Source organism: Cupressus sempervirens, chromosome 11 (genome assembly GCF_028749045.1).
Source record: "Cupressus sempervirens isolate cs-2001-9-10 chromosome 11, ASM2874904v1, whole genome shotgun sequence".
Taxonomy (NCBI): Eukaryota; Viridiplantae; Streptophyta; class Pinopsida; order Cupressales; family Cupressaceae; genus Cupressus; species Cupressus sempervirens.
This window is the reverse complement of record NC_143128.1, coordinates 235,797,713-235,818,823: the sequence shown is the minus strand read 5'-3', so window position 1 is coordinate 235,818,823 and position 21,111 is coordinate 235,797,713. Positions and strand designations below refer to the sequence as shown.

The following is a 21,111-nucleotide window of genomic DNA, read 5'->3' as shown; positions in this document are numbered from 1 at the left end:
CAGATATTACTAGTGCTCTCAGCCCCTAACATAAATATCTGAATCAAACACATTGTACAAACAGAAAAGTACTGAAAAAGAGATAGAAAGGAAAGGCATCCATTGCCTGAATGGAAAGTTGTTGCGTTGAACGCTGGAGGGCTGATCCCGCATCTCCATCCGAGAGTAAAACCTGCAAAAAATAAGTAAAGAAATGGATCAGTTCATACGAACTGAGCAATGGAAGACTTTCCTATCATCTATACTCTGCTGTTTATACAAAATAGTCATCCAGATAACTATGCTAAAAGGCAAGGCAGCAAGAAAATCTGAGGAAAATAAAACATGTTTTTATTAATGAGTTTGTTCCATGTGTAGAAACAGGTATGAAGACTTGAGGCTATGGAGGGATCATGCGTACATTACATGCATGAAGCCTTTTGGTTGAGATTGTTCGGGCAAAGACAGAAGATATTGGGGAGGCTGTCGAGGGGGCATACATAAATTACAAGTATGGGACCTTCCGGTTAAACCAATGTAGCTGATTGAAGACTTAGGAGATCATTAAAAGAACGCGCATACATTACAAGCGTGGAACCTTTTGGTTGAATCATGTAGCGGCAAAGGATGAGAGGAAACCGTCAAGGGGGCATAAATAATTCAGGCTTTGGATGAAGACCCAAGGTTGAAGGTCTTAAGGAAGGGTTTTGTTTGAAGACAAGGACTGCCTAGATATTGGCTGAAACGAAGGTTTCATTACAATCAGCATTGCACAAAAGTTTGCATGCAAAAGTATCATGGGCATAGATATTGATGATGGACTTATATGGAAAGCAAGAAGTCACCTTAAAATAGTTACTGGTGTTAAGGAATCTATAGAAAGAAATAAATAATCTGATAGAATAAACATGTTATCACGGGATGATGTATCAGAAAATGTTGATGGAAGATACACAAATCAGAGTCTACTTGAAAGAGTTTGCTTCAGAACTGAAAATTTCATTCAGAAATCTGACTGTGAGTTTGATGCAAAATATGATACAGTGCTCTGCTTAAGTGTCACCAAATGGGTCCACCTAAATTAGGGAGATGCAGGTTTATTTTGCCTATTTGCAAAGTTTTGGCAAGTTCTTAGGCCAGGTGGCATTTTGATTTTAGAGCCTCAACCATGGAAATCATATGAAAGTAAGCACTTTGTTTTTGAGGCCGCAGTAGAAAATTTCCACAGCATTGTTCTTAGGCTAGGGACTTTTAGGGATATTCTACTTGATAAGATTGGTTTCAGATCAATGGAAAGAATCAGTGCGCTGGTGCCAAATAGTACATCTGGTTTTAACAGGCCAATTTATGTGCTTATAAAATGAATCTCAAGTTCTGGCTGAAGAAATAATCTCATGTCAAATAGCAACATAAGTTTATTTTGCAATTTTTTTTAAGGATGCTGGTCTGAACAAACAGGCTAAAAGTAATGCAGAATCAAAATATCTATCTAATTGGGCATGACTCGACAACATCAAGCTATTGTTGACGGTCTAAAAGATAGTGTCTTAGCTTTTACCATAACATTCCTAAAATAAATGCAAATGATATCACAGATTTGATCCTTGTAACACAATATTTTGACACAATGAAGGATATGGCGCCCGAAATGCACCAGTAAGAAGAAGATCTGTAAAAAAAAATACCTATCAGCAGCAAGAGAGGTCATCCAAAGCTGGAGAATCAAAGAAATCCTTGCAAATGGTGAGGTAATTGTAGCCATACAGCATGATGAACTCATGCTTACAAAAAACGACTATAACCATGGAGAATATGCCCAGATTTGCGAGTTAATCGCTGTCCAAGACACAAAAAATCAGAACCCATGAGTTACCAGCAAATATGGAGTCCCAAAAAAGTGCAAAGAAACCCGCATGGTAACTCTCCAACCAGCTGGAATCAAAGCTATTAAAACAAATAGCCTCTCTCAGTAAATATTACAAGAAACCGCGGCCAGCAAGCAGAAAATGGCGTCCAAAGATAACATCAGTAAGAAGAGAAACCGCAGTCCAAAGTTCATCAAATGGCGGCTTAACCAGCAAGCTCACGCATGGACTAGCATACAAACTCATGCCCAGTATCAACTTATATACCTTTCAAACTCAGAAAAAAACATCCATAGCATGAAAGCATAGCAAGAAGGTGAACATACAAGCAGCTAGGGTTTGAAAACCCTCCATTTTTCTCTCTTGCGTGAAGACCAAGACAATCAAATGAAGCAAATAACTCAATTTTTGGTCTTTGGACGTATTTCATATTTCCCCTTTGCCATTTTTGATAGAGATTTCGGTTCCGTGGTGTGGGATTTTTCAAAAAAAAGCATTATATGCATGATAAAAATAAGTGATATTTCAATCACTTAATAACATACGAAACAAAAGAAAATAATATATATTTATTATTCTTCTATTCATATTAACACTAATATGTTTTAAATTAACAAATAAAATGTTAATTTTAAACATGTTAATATTAATATGAATAAAAGGATTAATAAATAAATAAATAATTTCCTTTGTGAATATTTAATAATATTGATGTGTTTTATAATATTTCATTTATAGCACATTAATATTAAATAAATATTTATAAGAAGATTTAGAATTGTAAAATTAATAAATTAAATGGCTATCATTATAAGGCCTTTAATTTTTATTTAAAACATAAAAGGGAAATCAAGTGGAGTTAATATTTTTATATGCCTAAATGCAAGGAGAGCTATATTTGAAAGGGGAAAAAAGACGTTCAGTTAACACTTGGAGATGAGACTGTTTGATATTTTTAAGCATGTTATGGGGCAGTTAAGATCAGTTATGCATCAAGTTCAGATGGAGGACTTATTTTATGCATATATTGCATAATTTAAAACAATTTCACATGCTATTTTTATGGTTTTCTTAGTACATCCGAGTTTGAGCTTTTTGTGCATGTTATTGAAGAGCTGGAGGCAATTTTGAGTTATCCATCAGTTGGGCAGGTGGTTTAGTTCAGTTTTCAGAAGCTCCATCATAGTTTTCATCATTTTTTGGTGACTTCTCCTAGGCATGATTTGGGAATCCGAGTTAGGGCTATTTTTCTATATATTGTACTTCGACCTTATTATTGGGGACCTTCTTTTCAGATTCAGATTTTTTGCAGATTGCAGATTTTGAGTTGATTGTAAGGGCATTTGTGACAGAGATTTTTTCAGCATTGATTATAGAGATACAGCGGTTCCTTATCATAGATTCTTGTGCAATTTTGTGAATTATTTGCTTTAATGTTGTGTTCGCCTTCATTATAGTTACATTCCTAGTTACAGACTTGAAATCGTGATACATGTGATTGCAGGTCTATGTTTGTGATTATGGTTTTCTTGCAAAAAATTGGTGAAACTTAGGTATCCCTTTTAAAGCAGGAGATCCCAATCCTTACATAGAAACACTTTTGTGATTACGTGATTGTCTGATATTGTGAATCAATTATTTTTTCGTAGTTCGTGCTGAAGTAATCAAAATTACATTAATAACCATCGGTGCATCACCTCATTTAGATTAGTTTTAATTATTCATTCATTCATTTCTTACCCTTATCTTGAGTGCAATTTAGGATTAGGTGATCACAACTTAGGAACCGGCCTAGCTTCCGGAGATTCTTCTCTCGTTTTAGGACAACCCACCACCCCAGAGAGTTTCAGCTGTTTCACAGAATAGCTTGATTTTACATCTCGCTAAAGGCGCAAATCCTTATTGACAACAATTACATAAGTATTTTGCTTGAAAATATCCCTCATGTTGAATTAACTAGACCAAAACAATTTTCATCACTTTCCATTAACCATGAAATATTTCTGGAATCTCACAGGCCTGGTGGGGAACCTGTTCCGATACTATGTTAAATATATTCCTTCTTTTATATTCATTGGTGGTGCCCCTTCACCCAGGGTCAGCACTTATAATAATGTAATGTAAAATAATTATTTTATTATCAATTATATAATCAAATCATGATATAATAAATACAATAATAATACAATATAGTTGTTATATTGCAATCAATAATAAGTACATTAGCATATAATTAATTATATTTTAATAACTATACTATTACAATAATAAAATTATATTTTTATAACTATTTTTTTTATCTAGTTCGGCTTGAAAGAAACCAACCGTAGCTACAATGGCATCAACATTTAGTACTTTTTCCAATAGCACGGGAAGGACATTTAGAATTTTGACTACTTATTATTCCTTTTTGTGTTGTTAATTAAATACTGAAAAAATGAGTTAATGCCTATAACAAATTACAGTAACTTTGGAACTCAGTATTACTTTAAATTCTTGAACATGTTAGTGAGGACAACAACTTCATTGGGTTACTGACTATTAATGTTCAATGAGGTGATTGATCTAAATATATGTGTTGGAAGTGACACAAATTTTGACTTGAGAGGTTGTCACAATTGCCTAATCCTAATGTAAGTTAAATACATTCTAAACTGCGAAGGAATTCTCCTTCTACAGATTGTTACTGTAAAAAAGGTGATCCAGATCCTCTCACATGACTAACTGCAAAAAGCCTTTACCAAAATTTCATGTTGTGGACCACAAATATATTCCTGAACAAAAGCCATAATTACCCTGTTGATAAAAAAATTGTATTTTCAATATAACAATAAGGAAAATCTAGGTGGTAAATGGATAAGTTCTGATTATTGTCTGCATGGAAAACAGGTATCAAAGGTTTAAAGTTATACATTATTGGGGGTCTCAGTTTGGTAGTGGAAAATGTACATTTTCAAACATGTAACTAAGAATGGCTTATCAGTTATTAATAATTTTTGGTTTAGATCATCACAGTCTCAATAGTCAATGTGACAACTTAAAATCCTCTACCAGTGAGTTCCCCTACCAGTACACTATATCACATTTTATGTTGTGGCATATGAACCTTGTTTGAAATGAAACTGATAGTTCTTTCTTTGTTTCTGGTTCCTTGCAGGTAATGCTGGCAATCTTAATAGGTTTGCTTACAATTTTGACATGGCACTTCACAACTGTGTACACCACCAAATCAATAAAGAGTTTAGCTTATAGTCTCCGCTATGAGCTTTTGCAACGGCCAGTCTCCAGAATGTACAACATACTTAATTCCACTGTGGAAATAACCATGGGACAGGTTCGGCTGTCAGAGTATCTCATTGGTCACTATCCGCCACCACAAAATCCTAACAAGCAAGTTCAAGTTGAGTACAGCTTTTTCTTAGTGATGTAGGTTTTTCTCATTGTATTTGCAATCTATGTTATTGTTTGTTCTCACTATATATTCTTACAAACCTTGTGTTCTTAAATGTGTTTTATTTATAATGTCATATTACAGTTATATGAAATGATGAAGAATATCACATGGGCGCTTTTTGCAAGTCGGAAAGCACTGAATGCAATAACCATAAGTTATACTAATGGGCGTGTCCAGGCTTTTCATAGAGATCGTCAGAAGAATGAAACGTATTACATCTTCTCTGAACCTGGCAACTCCACTTTATTCAGTGCCTCTCAGGAAGGTGAAAATATAGAGGGAAAATTGAAAGCTCCTGTTTGCAGTTGGTCCAATGTTTCACTTACTGGCAACAATTTATCTATTTGGTATAGGGAACCTCTTGATCCTTCTACTGGTGAAATAAATGGTACTCGTGAGGAGATACCTCCAGATGCTCTTATTAATATTGCTGGTATCTCGGAAATATGTGATGGTGAAGCTTCCTGGCATGTGACTGTGAGCAAATTTGCTGATATGCCTTTACTGTCTTCTGCATCTCCTGTGAGACCTCCTACCAGTAAAAGTATAGTGGCAGTAGTTGGAGTGAGAACATCACTTTTGAGTGTTGGCCAGCTGATGAAAGATTTGGTTGATTTGCATAGTGGCTATATGTACTTAACTTCTCTAGAAGGTTATTTACTTGCAACCTCTACAAATACTCCATTGATGGTGAATACGACAGGTGTACCAAAGCTTATGACAGCAAATGAATCAACTGATCCTATCATAAGGGCTGGTGCAGAATGGTTACAGAAAAAGTATGCAAATGGGTCATCTTTCAGTAAGGAGGTTCACGTGGAAAATGTTTTACTTGGACAACAAAAGTATTATATTGACTCATTTATTTTGAACTTAACAAGACTTCCATTGGTAAGAATAAATTATCTTTATTCTGAGTTTTGCCTGTCTTCATATTCTGTTCATTTCACCCAAAACTAAAAACAATAGTCATTTCATTTGTGTATTGAAGTAGTTATGAAGTACTCATTTGTACCATTCAGTTTTGGTTAAATGTTGTTTTTTGCATTATGAATTTGCTCTATTTTTCAGTGTACACCATCACTAAAGCATTTACTTAATGAGCGATAAATTGTGGTGACATTTGAATTCCTTTTCCAAAGGAAAGCTATTACTTTGCAAATAATATAAAAAACACCTGAATTTTGTATGGTAGTGTCTGATGTGTAGTCGTTTACAACCACTTTATTTGTATGCTCGATCGACATCACATTCATCGACTTACCAGATGGGATTTTTTTTTTATGATTGACCATTTGATGTTTTGAAAAATATCTCTTTTTTGTAATCATCAGTTGATGATCGGTAATTTTCTCTTTCAATTGACTTCTTATAGTATTTCAAAGGATTGCCACTTTTAAATCTTGAACCCTTCATTGTAATTATTTACATTGATAAAATGTATTTTTCTTCTTTGAGAAAAAAATCATTGTAAAACAATCTATACATTTGGATGGACAGAGGCTTCAAATTATAGTTACAAGACTCGCTTGGACTTGCCCACACTTGACAAGTCTGGAGTCATGCCAGGTCAAAAGAGGCCCATGAATGTGAGCCTCATTTGCGAGTCTTGCAAGATTCACAAAGTCTTCAAGTTATGTAAGACTCAGTGAGACTTATAGGCGCTACATGGTCAAGATAGGGAAAAAAAGTTTTAAAAATATAATAATAAAAACAAATTGAGAAGTGTTTATCTGACATCTTAATTGTTTATTTTAAAAGAAATTACAACCTTTTAATGCTTGTTTAGTTTATGACATGCCCATCTAGGATTATAAAAATAAATGAAAACGATGTGCTCAATCAAGGTCTGTGGTTTCAAAAGTCTTAATTTGGGCTTGGTGGTGGGGGCTTTACCCTCAACATTGCCTTGTATCATGATAGGGATGGCACATGGGGCGCTGTCCCTGAACATTGCAAAGGGGCACCACCCCTCGACCTTGTTGGACATGCTGCCCCAAGATCGTTGCAAGGGGTGCTGCCTTCAGACATTGCCAGGGGCATTGACTCTTGACGTTTCTTGAAATGACCCTTACTATAAAGGCAATTAAAACCTCAATACTGAACTGTGACAATCCGTCAAACACTTGGCATGCAATGAAGTATAGCAACAAATTCACAAGGTATGCAATACAATTAACAATAACGGTACCAATAACAATATTCAGGAAATCTGATTACAAAATGTTATTAAGGACTTAATTCTGAGAGTACAATATTCTTTAACTAGAAACAGTGATTGATTTGACTGATTTAAAGCATTACAAGAACTGAATATTTGCAATTTCTACTATCCAAATCAAATACAAGAACCTGGAGATTTGCTGCCACTGTTTGTTGCCAAAGTCTGATATACTGATGACAATTCTGCACCCCGAATTTTACCTCTGTTACCTGTCGTACAGCTTCCTGTTACAGGCCGTACAGTACAGACCCTGCACTAAAATTTATGCAAATTAATGGCTGCCGAAAATCCCCCAAACAGGGACGCCTAGGGTTGTTAAATAACCTCTTAAAAGCATTGAATGAATCTCTGAATAATTTGTGAGATATGAACAATTTTGTGTCTCAAACCCTAGTACGGCACTACTATGTACGACCCTGTTATAAAATAATTTGCTGGGTATTGGATGCCGAAATTGGTATGATCTGAAATGCCTAGGGTAAATATATAACCCCTCCAAAGCATAAATTCAAACTCCCAAGAAATATGAAGTTATGAGTAAAAATGTGACTCCAAGCCTTGGTACGGACTAATCAGAAAATTGCACCGAACGACCTCCGAATTTTGCCAAACTGATTCTGCACTGTGATCAAGAATTCCAAGCCCTTTTGCAAAGAGTTTCAAATCCTCAAAATCAATTCTCAGAATAATCCACCATGCAATGGCTGAATATTATCTCCAATGAGCAACCCTTCAGAAGATATCTCACTTCCTCAGTCATGCAAATCCAAGGGAGTTTTCGTTCCCAAAGATCTAATGAAAATTTGCAGACCAAAGGACCACAAATTGCTCCAATAGGAATTAGAAGTTGAATCCACAAAATCGCTTGTCCAAATGGGTGCCTCCAGCCCTCAATTTATTAACTTTTCTAAGAAGTCACTAGAAACTTCTAGAAACATCTTTTATAAAACCTTATTATAATGCACTTTATTATAAAATAAATTTATAAAATAAAAGTGCCATCTCAACTCAAAATTAGAACATGTAGGCCCAACTCAACTGGACGTAGGCTCAACTATGCCTCTCCAAGAGCAATATACAACCAACTGATCAACAAGATGACTCTCTCTCCAAAATCATTTGCCTACGAGAGTCAATGATAGGCAAATCTACTATGGAAATCATGTCGCTAAAAAGGGGACATGACATTTTTGGGGGTGCTGTCCTTGGACCCTTGCAAGGTGTGTTGTGGTGTAGGGGCACCTTGTCAAATGAGGTCTAGGAGATGCAACTTTGATATGCAATGTTGTTTTATATCTTCATGTGCATTAAGGTCTTTATAAATCAAATTTGATGTGCTTGAGTCATGTATAATCACTTTTGTCAAGCTTTGTAAAAGTTGTCATCATAGTTCAAATGTTGCATAGCAATTTTTCCATTTTCTAGAAGTTGAATGGTTGTTAAATGGTTGTTATGGACCGTTGGAATCTATAGAAAACATGTTGAAAAAGCATCACAAGCTTTCGACGAAAGGTTGTTGAAAGGAGATTAGATGAAATTTAATGAAAATAAACTAGTTTTATGCTATTTTCCTGTATTTTTATGGTTGCAGCATTTTGAGAAAACAAGTACAAACATAGTGGTATGAATCCAAGTTTATGAAAGAGCATCAAATCTTCTTTCTTTGCATCTGGTTTGATCAAATTTCATGGAGTTCGACCAAATTTAGAGCCCTTTCTGTGAAAACAATTGGCTGACCTAGGGTTTGAAGAGCTTATAAACAAAATTGGAAATTTGAGGCATAAGCCATTGTGTAAAATTTCTAAAAACTAGGGTATAGGGAGGTTATTGAGTATGCTAAGAAATTATGGTGGTCATAGAGTGAACCCTTGGTATTTTTCTTGAATTTTAGGAAGTCCTAGTGTCGATTTCCTGGTTTTCTTGCTTGAATTAACTAGCTAAAGTGAGGGTTTAGTAAAGAGGGGACTTGGACATGACCCCAAACTTTGAAAGTGCCATATTCAGACCATTTGACACCTGCCTAAACCTCAAGAACCAAAATTGATAAGTTGGAGTGAAGATTTGAAGTACCTGCTTTGCAAAAGAGGGGTAATTGGGTTCAAATCTGATCACTAGTCAATTATTTGGTGGAATGATCCCAAAATTCCTAGGGCAATTGTTAGATTTGTTATCGAGAAGCAAAATGGGCATCTAAAAATGACCTTATGTTGATCAGATTCTGGCCATACCAAAAGTTCCACTAAAAAACTAGTCACAAATGAGTGCTAGGGAACTAGCCTAGTTGTGACGGGACTATCTTTGAACAACTCCAAGGGCAGATAATTTGTATTTTGTGGGATCATTTGGGAAGTCCTAATGATAAAATAAACATGAATTCATTGGACAATGGAATGTGAGCCTTTTCCTTCAAGGATGTATACTTGTAGGCTTAAGCATGCTGCATGCATCATCAAGCAATAATTGTAATTGGAGAAAAAAATCATTTGTCAGACTTGATACATTGGTGGTCTAATTGAGTTTTGAAGTTTTTTGACACTAGCTTTTCCTACTCTACATCAAGTGGTATCAGAGCATAGGTTATGATTTAGATTGGGAAGGGGCATGATAATTGGCATAAACAAGATGCGTCCAAAGAACAATTCAATGGCCAGAGAAATCAAAGGGCTGAAATAGAAGATGCTGCATAAGGAGAGTCTCTATAAGGAGCCTCAAGAAGTAGTGCTAGCCATACTAACAGCCTTGGAAAAGAATCAGAGAAGAGGAATGATTAGTGGTGACCGAAGTGATGAGGATGAGGGTGAGAATGAGAACCCTCTGGTAGAGGTCCATGAGGATGATGAACTGGACCTTGAAGAAAGTATAATGATCAGATGCTGAGGATGTCAAGGGTGACAAGACTCCAAAGGGGAGAGTTGAACTACCTATGTATGGTGGAAAGATGGATAGTGAAGAAGTTTTAGCTTGGATTGATGCTCTAGATGATCTCTTTAAATTTGAAGACATAGAAGACAGTAAGAATGTGAAGTTTGCAAAGACTAAACTGAAGGGCCCTTCCCTAGCATGTTGGAACTATGTACAAGAAGAGAGAGCGAAGAAAGGAAAGGCAAAGGTAAACTCATGGGATAGAATAGTGGCCAAGGTGAAAAGCCATTTCTATCTGCTAATTATGCTATTCAAACCTTTAGGAGGATGCAAAACTTTAAAAAGAGGAGTTAGATGTCATGGTCTATACTGAGGAGTTTGAAAACTAAGCATTACAGCAGGGCATACAGAGGATGAAGTAGAAAAAGTGGTAAGGTACTGAAATGACTTAATGTACAATCTAAATGATGAAATCAGTCTCAATATTTTTGGAGAAGTTGGAGAGTGTTTTCAATTGACTTTTAAGGCAGAGGAGAGGATAAAAAGAAGATAAGAGCAGCAAAATAGAGGAAGAGGAAGGAATTCTAGTGGTAGACGTAACTTTGGTGCAAGGGGGCAATTACAAAGGCAACAAGTTAATCAAGATTCCAACAAGAGCTAGGTGGAATCAAGTAGCAGAGGTAACTTTAGAGGTAGAAAGGCTAAGAATAGAGGCATGCTTATTGGACAAGATAGGGGCTCTAATACCTTCTCAGGTTGATGTTACAATTGCAATCAATTTGGACACCCTACATAGAAGTACCTGGAATGTTTACCGCATAGGTTAATTAAGAATTGCACACAGATAATGAACACGAACACGAATAGTAAAACTCTTCTTATTATTATTCGCATATGCTAGAACATTACATTATGCTTGAACGATAAGATCTGATGAATACAATGATTCCCGAAGGGGTTATAGATACTTTCCGAAGAACTTTCCCGAAGGAGTCCGTCGGCCACATACAACATGTCGCTACATAACAAAAACCTTTCCGAAGGGACCTTTCGGCTACATAAAAAGAACCTTTCCGAAGGAACCCGTCAGCTGATACACAATTTCCTTTTCGAAGGGACCCGTCGGCTAATACACAATTTCCTTCCCGAAGGGACTCATCGGCTGATACACAATTTCTACTGACGACATCATCCCCCTCCAAAAAGAAAAGTCGTCTCCTGATGACTATTACAAAATCTTTGAGACAAATCAACAACCAAAATACATTGACTGACTAACTGGTCTTCAACACTGTCACCTTAGCGAATTTGACATCTGACCCTGATAGCCACCCGTGCCACTTTCTGCCTTCCAATTCCGAGTACACTGAACCAAGTGTCGCTGCACTGCCTCCAACTGGATGATCAGCTCCTCCCGAGCTCTCTAAGCATCCACCAAGACAGCCTCACGGCCAACCCCTACTCTCAGTGCCTCTGGTACACAGACACTCCATGCCTGCAGCAGCTCCAAGTCTTCTCAACTGGTCAGACTCCCACAACTAATATCCGCAACGACTAGGGGTCCAGGGGGCAACGCCCCCGGCGGGGTCGAGGGGTAGCGTCCCTCGCCGCCAAGACCAAATTAGCACTTTGAAACCCACACAAAACTGCATGAAACACACTCTTTCTGTCATTTTCTGCCAATTCTACACTCTTTCTGGCAATCACTGATGCTTCCCCTTCCCTTTGGTATCCTCTGTTACTCATTCTAAGCACGCTTGATTTGTCGACTTTTTTTTTTTTTTTAAATTTTAGAAAACCTCCTGTCACTCTTTTGTGCTACCAATGTACAGCTACACCATACATCCTGCCACCGTATCGACTCCTTTCTTATGCAATATTTTGTAATGTCCTCCAAAGTCTCGCATTCCAAATTGTAATTTTCGTACGTTGTCTTTAGTTCCAACTTCCTCCAAATTTCGTACGCCGTACGACCAAAATCCACAATGTTAATGGCTTTCCTCAAAATTCCGTACAGAGATACCGTACGGTAATTTCCATAAAGTCTATACAGTGCATGATTAAAATAGCTAAAAATCTGTACACTTCCAATTCCTCCAGAAATTCCGTACTGAGACTCCTAGTTTATAAGGATTTTTTTAAAAATTCGTACGCTCCAAGTCTTCATAGAATCCGTACGGTGAGCAGTGAAATCCTCTCAGTGAAAAAAATCCGTACATTCCCAGACTAAAAAAACCGTACGGTGGTCTCAAATTGATGTTACAATGTGTAGCTCCTGAAAACTGTACATTGTCTTCAAATATTGAAATCCGTACACCAAAAAGAAAACCGTACACTTGCTGGAAATCCGTACAGGAGAAAGCCGTACATCTCATACTTTACAATCTGCAAAACGGTACTCTTCCTCCAAACTCCGTACGATGAGGAGGGTAAAATCCGTACGGTGCTTCAGAGTTTAATTTAAAACCGTACACCAACTCCCAACTTAAAAACCACACACAATCTGAAGATTTCAAAAACCGTACAACTCAAAAATCAAGTGAAAACTGTATGGTGAGTAGACTATAAATCCATACGGTACTTTTTCTCTTTTCATTTTTAAAAAAAAAATTTTAAATTTTTTTAATATTTTTTTTAAATTTTTTTAAAAATATATTTTAACAGCAGAGTGAGTTTTCCCTTCGACCGTCAGCATCGTTGGTCTACAACGACGAAGGGGTCGCTTGAAGGTCATTTTCTGACACAGAAGTCTTTCGGCCGTGGTATACCTTCAGCTTCGAGCCATTCACCACCTAAGGCACTTCCTGTCCATCCAAAGTCCATAATTTTATTGCTCCATTGTCCCCTACTTCCCGGATCTGATATGGCCCAACCCACTTAACTTTGAACTTGCCTGGTTTGATCTCATTCCAGTCGTCGTACTTCAACACCCACTGTTTGAGTTGAAACCTGCTATGCCTGTTCTGTGTCATCTCCATATCACCCAGTTTGTTCTTGAAGCTCGCTACCATGGACTCTGTCAGCTGCCCCTTCTGTCCGTCAATAACACATTCAATTTGTACTGCTACAACTTTTATTGAACCCTTCCTCTTTGTTGCCTGTGCAGACCGTATCGTGTGTCTTCCTTGCTGCCGGTACCTTTCTGCTATATCTGTGGTTCGACCTAATACTTTCTTCCTGCGCAGTCGTACAGTAGAATCTTTCCTTCTTTTGGGTTCATACTGTATGTCCTGTCCTTCAGCTTCAGTCATACCCGTGTTTCCTTCTTTGGCTTCTCTGTGTTGCTTCGAACATTCATTTCCTCCTTCGGCTTGTCCATGTTCCTTCAGACATTCATTTCCTCCGTCGGCTTCTCTGTGTTCCTTCGGACATTCATTTCCTCCTTCGGCTTCTCTGTGTTTCTTCGAACATTCATTTCCTTCTTTCTTACCTTCGTCGATCCTTAGCATATTACAACTTGGAAAGAGCTCGTAATCCTCTATCTGTCAGTGGTAAAGACCATTTATTGAATCCAGATCGTCATCTCCTTCCAATCGTAGGACTCCCTCCTGATCGGGTTCCATACTCTGCCTCCTCTCATCGTCTTCTCCTTTAGAATCCGACAATAGAGCTTCTTCTCCAACCATCTGAGTGTGTAGATCGATGACATACTTCCGGCTTTTGCTTTCAAGTGATAAAGTATTTTTCTTCCAATCGTGTTTTACCTTGGCTTGTATCAGCCACCCTTGGCCCAGAATGGCATCATATCCTCTCTGCTTTAGTAGGATCACGACAAAGTCCAATAGGAATGGTTGTGTTCCAATCGTCACTAGTTGCGCTATGAGTACTTCCAATGGCTTGATTCCATGTTGATCGGCTGTTAACAATTGGAAGGTAGGTGGCCATAATGTCGGCTGTCCCAACTTTTTCCAAGTGTCTTCAGGCAACACATTGACACCGGATCCTCCGTCCACGATTGTGTCCATTAGCACAGTCCCGAGAATGCCCATTTCAACAACCGCCGAATAGCGTCTGGATGAAAGAGCTAACAGCATCGGATCTTCTGCACTTGCGCCCCCCTCTTTCTCCTTTCCTTGCTCTACTAGTTGCTTAGCAAGCGGGACTATATTTGTGAGGGTCGTACGGAGTTGAGGCATAGTGAGCAACAGATCATTTATCCTGACGGGTATCTCAGCTTGCAATATTTGTCGTACAATGTTCTGTTCTGCGCAGTTCCGTACTGAGGTACTCTCCGTGTCCTTCAGGTGTGCCGTTTCTATCTGCGTTGCTCTCTGGACCTCTGCCCGTGCTTCCTCCAGTCTCTTCTTTTCTTCCATCGAATCAGGGTATAGCTTCGCCTGCTTCCGAGTGATTGCCAAAACTTCTTCCTCGTCTATCCCGACGATAATCACCTTTACTCTAGACTTCGGGCACTTAGCATCGTCATGATTGCTAGGTCCACACCATTGGCATTGCAACTTCGGTGTGTTCGCTGTTGTGCACTCTTGGGCAAAGTGACCCCACAGATTGCATGCGTGGCATTGAACTATCGGCCGACCATTCGCATCATACTGAATTCGACTCCTTCTGCCTGTATTGTTGTTGCTGCTATTGTTGTTGTTTTGACCGTGCAGGTTGTTTTTGTATCCGCCCGATGTGGCACCTTCCGTACTGGTGTTCTCGTTCCCTCCTGACGGGGATGCCTCCTACGCGAGGAACACTTGCTGTGGTGTTCTTGATTTCAGGTTGAAAGGACATTCCTTTACCGAGTGTCCTAGAATCTGACAGATCTCGCAAAATTGCTCTTTCGAGCAGGATCCCTTCGTATGGCCTTCTTTCTTGCATTTCGTGCACCATAGGTCATTGCCCTTAGTCTCCTTGTTCATGTTCTTGAACTCCTTCATCATCCGAATCATGTCCTTCTGGAGGGCACGAACTTTCTTGTTGCTTCCCTCGTCATCACTGCTGTCTTCTCCTGAGGATGCATCGTCATCTAAATCAGACGAGTTGTTGTTGTTCTTCTTCTTTGTCTTCTGGTCACTTTCGAGGTTCATTGCCCGATTGTACGCTTCAATGTATGTTGATGGTGGCACGATCTTCATCTTCTTTCACAGCTTCGGGTGAAGGCCTTCCATGAACCATCTTTTCTGGAGCCCATCTGCCGGCTTATTCTCCATTTTACTGATTAAGTCTTTCAACCTCCTAGCGAAGACCCATACTGTTTCATTCTTCTTTTGTTTGGTATTGAATATCTCCGCTACAATTTCATTATCGTCGTGTAGGAGTTGAAATTCTGCGATGAACTCCTTAATGTTATCCCAAGTGTTTAACTTTTGTGGATCAGTATTAGTAAACCAATCAATCGCAACACCCCGTAGGGCAACGGGAAATTGTCGGATCCATTCGTTTCTATCTGTTATGCCATTTTCCCTCCAGATCGTTTCACATGTTTTACAATGTCGAATGGGATGAGTTGCTTCATCACCATCAAATTTAGGTAACTTTTCTTTCAGACCTACCATTATCACTGTATGTTGAGGGTTTTGTTGTGTACCTACGTTGTTTTGCATGCCTCCGCTGTTTTGAGCACCCGTGCTTTTCTGAGTTCTCGCGCTGTTTTGAACACCCGTGTTGTTCTGCACACCTGCACTATTTTCAACACTCACGTTGTTCTGCACACCCGCGCTGTTCCGCACACCTGCGCTGTTTTCGGCTTCCGCACTGTTTTCAACACCCGTGCTGTTTTCGACTTCCACGTTGTTTTCAACACCCGCGCTGTTTTCGACTTCCGCGCTGTGTGGTGAAGAAGAGGGTTCATCAACCGAAGCTGTTCATTCCGGAAGTATATCTCAAACGAAGAGGTCACTCTATGCTCGTGCTCCTTCGGCACTTCGAGCCATGCGAGTTGATCTCCTTCCGTCAGGATTCTCTTCCCGTGGCGTATGCAGGTTCAGAAACTCCTGCCTCGCTTCTTCCACCAAAACGAGCCGCTATCGAGTCTCCTTCAACAATCCTTCCACGCTCTTGTTTCCGTCGGCAATCTTCTGAAATCTCCTTCGACGCTCTGTCTGCTAAGCTAGAATTAAATTTTCCTACGCAACGCGTATGTCATCTTTTTCCTTCAGCTTATTCTTATCTTTGTTCAACTGATTCGACATTTAATTCATATCCACCTGCCTGCGGACCAGGTCCATCGGGCAACGGCGCCAAATGTTTACCGCATAGGTTAATGAAGAATTGAACACAAATAATGAACACGAACACGAACAGCAAAACTCTTATTATTATTCGCATATGCCAGAGCATTACATTATGCTTGAATGATAAGATGAATACAATTCTTTTCGAAGGGGTTATAAATACTTTCCGAGGAACCTTCCCGAAGGTATCCGTCGGCTAGATACATTATGTCCGCTACAAACTATTTGCCTATCGGCTACATAACAAGAACTTTCCCGAAGGGACCCGTCGGCTGATACAAAAACTTTTCCAAAGGGTCTTGTGGGCTGATACACAATTTCTACCAACGACATCATCCCCCCAAAAAGAAAAGTCGTCTCTTGACGACTAGCAAAATTAGAAAACGACCCAAAATAATAAAAGAAATACTAGAGAGAAGGAGGTGTCCCAGAAGAGTGCTATTGACAACATAACTGATACACCTGGTCAGTCCGGATACGTAGATCTGTCTGAATCTGTGAATTCACCTCTACGGCCTCCTTCAGTAGAAGCGCAGCATCCATAGCTTGTCTCTTGGCCAACTGCAACTCATGCTCTGCCACATCTTTATCCCGGATAGCCGCGTCCTTCTCCTATACCATTGCTGCCATATCCTTCAATAGTGCTGCCCACTTGGTTCCATGTTGCCTGCTGGTCGGCCAAGTCAGCGGCTAACTTTTCTCTTGCCTCTTTCTCAACCGCTAGAGATCTCTGAGCTGCAACACTATCTGCTGCCCTATCCGCCTTCACGCGCTGCCAAGCATAGTAAACCTCTTTGTACAATCCCACGATCTCATGTGCCAGCTTCATCATCGGACTGTCACTTGGTCCCAACTCTAGCTCAGTGGCCCAATCTACCAACATCTCTGGTGTCTCAACTGCCGGCCAACCTCTATCCACAAAACAAGTCTGAAATCGCTTAGGACAAACCCCACGAATATACGCTCGGATCAAATGCCACTCCCTTCGTCGAGTGAGAGCCTGAATCGCCACATCATGCCCCTTCTTCAATGCAAATTTCATAGTCTTGAAGTAGTCCCTGCACCTTTCCTCATCCGACCCGTAATCCTCCTTGGCGAAGTCCTCCAATGACCATTCTGCATCACTATTGTCCTCCTCATCAACGGGAGCCATGCCCACATCCGGTGCCGCCTCCTCTGCTGTCGGCGCAATCACGGCATGTGGCATTCCCTCCTCCTGAGACTGATGCTCTGGTACAGGTGCTACTCCAAAATAGCTGGGAGACTGAATGGACGGGCCACGCTTGTCAGGAACGAGTCGGAACTGTTGCCTCAGAAAAACACTAGCTCTATCCATGACCTTTGGTTGTTCGGACAGTGCTGGGTCCGTACACTCCTGCATTCCTCCGTCTAGTATGTTCTCTACTGGAAGTTCCTGAACTTCTACTGACTGTGCTATGGTAACAACTACTGCTGGCTGACTTATGGCAGGCACCACGGGTGCTGCTACTGGAAGTGCTTCAACAGGGGCTGAAGAAGTCTCTCGGGTGACGGGTGCTATCAGGTGGGCAAAGCCTACCGCAAATCCAACTCCTGGCCGGACAGGAGAAGGCCGTACCCCATGTTGCCACGGTGCGGCTAGTGTGATTGCCTGGTGGGATCCTCCAATCATCAATATCGGTCGCCGAGTCTGTCCAAACCCAGGAATGTGAGCCATGTGTAGACCTCCTGACACCAACTCGGAAGTCACAGGAACTGTAGCATACGGAAATAGCAAGGGGGTAGCCGTGACAATCTAAACCTCCTCATCATCCTCGCCTTCCCCTTCTTTTTCCTCCACACTGTCCTGCTTAGAAGATGTCTCCTGTCGGCCGCTGTCAGTATCACCTGCCATGTCCATCCGAGGCCTCTTTTGGCCTGCTGCACCCTTCTGCCTAGTGGTTGTGTCCAAGTGCTTCCACCGCATGATAGGAGGTTCTCCTGGAGCCAGTGGTCCAGGGTTTGCCTCTAACTCCTCCGTTGGGATCATCCGTGCTGCTGCATCAAGGAAGAGACCAATCACGTAATGGGGCATATAGAAGGTTTTGTGCTGGAGAGTCATGAACTCATGCATCCGTTCAGCCAGCACAGACGTCCAATCGTACACTTTCCCAGTCATTATTCCGTTCATCATGGACACCTGCGGGAATGAGATATTCGATGCCCTAGAGGATCCCATGAGCCTGCTCTTGACCAAGTCCATTAGACATCGCCATGGCCTCTCGTGAATGTCGGTTTTCTTTAAACCCCTTCCCTTTGATGTCTCAGTTAATGCCGCCTGCTCTGCTTCAGTCAAATCTCCACATACTAATTTGATTAAAAATAGCTTCCCATCCTTTGGAATTTTCTTTGACTGAAACTTTTTGCCCTACTGCCCTAGAATGCCAAAAACACGTGTGAAATCGGCTGCCTTGAATGATACCACCAAGTTCCTTTCCAAATACTGAAATGTGCTCCTCCGAGAAGCTCTGCCATATGTCTCAATCATGGTATGCAGATACCATTCATAATCTCGAATGCAAAAAACAGGCATCTGAATGGCCCATTCAACCTGTGCTCTTCTGATGTTTGCTTTTATTGGATGATCATCAAGGGTTTCTTGCCACCATTTCCGGCAATCCATTCCATTCAACCCTTCAAATTGTATAGTCTGTGGTGTGACTTCAGCTGGTGCAGGTGCTGTAGTCTTACGCTTCTACTTGCTGTTGCTCGAGCCTTCATTCAGGTTACCTGTACCTGCCATGCTCCTGCCTTCCACAACTTTAGACTGTGCTAATTGTTTTTTCCACTGTCGTTTACCTGCAGACTCCATCAGTTATATCTTTGTCTTTTCCTAACGGTCTTCCAAATCCGTACAGTGGAGAATTCTTTCAACACGTATGGTGAATTGCAACCTTTGGAATGAAAATCCGTACTCTGAAAAAGTTAGAAGGAAAATCAAATAACAAAGCCGTACCACCAGAAGACCACAAATCCATACAACAGTTTCCCTCCCCAAATCCGTACGGTGGTATTTTCAATGCCCTTCACTGATCAACCGTACAGGGACCATAGTATGCTGAATCTGACTAGAACTGATATACTGCAAAAACCGCCTTGCTTACTGTTGAATTCTGTACTTTAACCTTCAGAACCTGTGATCTCATAATCCCAATGATATGGATGGAAATCCGTACAATTACCTGGCTCTAGAATTTCGTACTAAGGAAGAGACCATGTACTGCTTCCATAAAAATCCGTACCTTGCATTCAATAATCCGTACAGTGAAATCCGTACCCTGCTCTTCACAAGGAATCCGTATGCTTGAAATGATGGAAATCTTCTGTATGGTTAATCAAGCCGTACAGTGCCCTATAGAGTTGCATATGGTAACTTGACCCTTCCTTCTGTTATAAAATCCGTATGGCTTCAAACTTGTGACACTGCCTGTTGATTGCATACGGATGCCTCCTTCCACTTTTTAGCAGACCAATTGTACTGTTGCAAGGCAACGGCCCCAAATGTTTACCGCATAGGTTAATTAAGAATTGCACACAGATAATGAACACGAACACGAACAGCAGAACTCTTATTATTATTATTCGCATATGCCAAAACATTACATTATGCTTGAATGATAAGATCTGATGAATACAATGCTTCCCGAAGGGGTTATAAATACTTTCCGAAGAACTTTCCCGAAGGAGTCCATCGGCCAAATAAAACATGTCGCTACATAACAAAAACCTTTCCGAAGGGATCCGTTGGCTACATAACAAGAACCTTTCCGAAGGGACTCGTCGGCTGATACACAATTTCCTTTCCGAAGGGACCCGTCGGCTGATACACAATTTCCTTCCCGAAGGGACCCGTCGGCTGATACACAATTTCTACTGACGACATGGACAAGCAAGGTACAAGTTCTAATGTTGGTGAATGGAGAACTCAAACCGTGCAAGAAGAGGTCAATGAGAGTGTGAATTCACCCTCTCTACATGTTTCTCCTGAGGTAGGTGAGTCCTTAATGATAAGGAGGATGTTGATCAAAGTGCCAACCACCAAAGAACACCTACAAAGGGAAGCATTATTTAGGTCAACTTGCAATGCACAGGGAAAGGAATGTAAGATAGCGGTAGATTCTAGTTTGATGCTAGAGTATCTTGGGTTCTTTAGCAATCTTGCATCAACCCAAAATATTTTCCTGTGTATTGTTACTGTTTTCTGTTCGTGGTGAAAATGGTTGGTAAAGGTTGCTAGATACTTGAATGGACGAAGAACTTTGATTGAAGATGAAATCAGTTTTGTGAAAGGGAAAGTCTTGAAGAAGCATACTTGTATGCCTTGAGAGCTAAAGACAAAGGATGTTCAAAAAATGGTGAAGATTTACAGAATTTGTCAAGTAGCTAAGGGAACTAGTCAGAATGTGGGTTTGTATACACCTTTACTTGTTCCTAGTAGACCTTGGGAAGATATCGATATGGACTTTGTTCTTGGATTACCTAGAACTCAGAGGTAATGATTCTATATTTGTAGTGGTTGATAAATTTTCT

At 40.1% G+C, this 21,111-nt stretch overlaps 1 protein-coding gene and 1 pseudogene across 2 annotated transcripts in view; both read left to right on the top strand.

The window, feature by feature from the left end:
• The window catches only part of HK1 (histidine kinase 1), a 278,995-nt gene that overhangs the window by 77,210 nt on the left and 180,674 nt on the right, over positions 1-21,111 (top strand). For both annotated transcript variants that reach the window (XM_089809077.1, XM_089809076.1), the window contains exons 2-3: positions 5,002-5,244; positions 5,380-6,189. In XM_089809077.1, the coding sequence (XP_089665203.1) occupies positions 5,002-5,244; positions 5,380-6,189 (1,053 nt within the window). The remainder of the gene's footprint in view (positions 1-5,001; positions 5,245-5,379; positions 6,190-21,111) is intronic.
• Positions 873-1,343, top strand: LOC149529033 (putative RNA methyltransferase At5g51130; annotated as a pseudogene).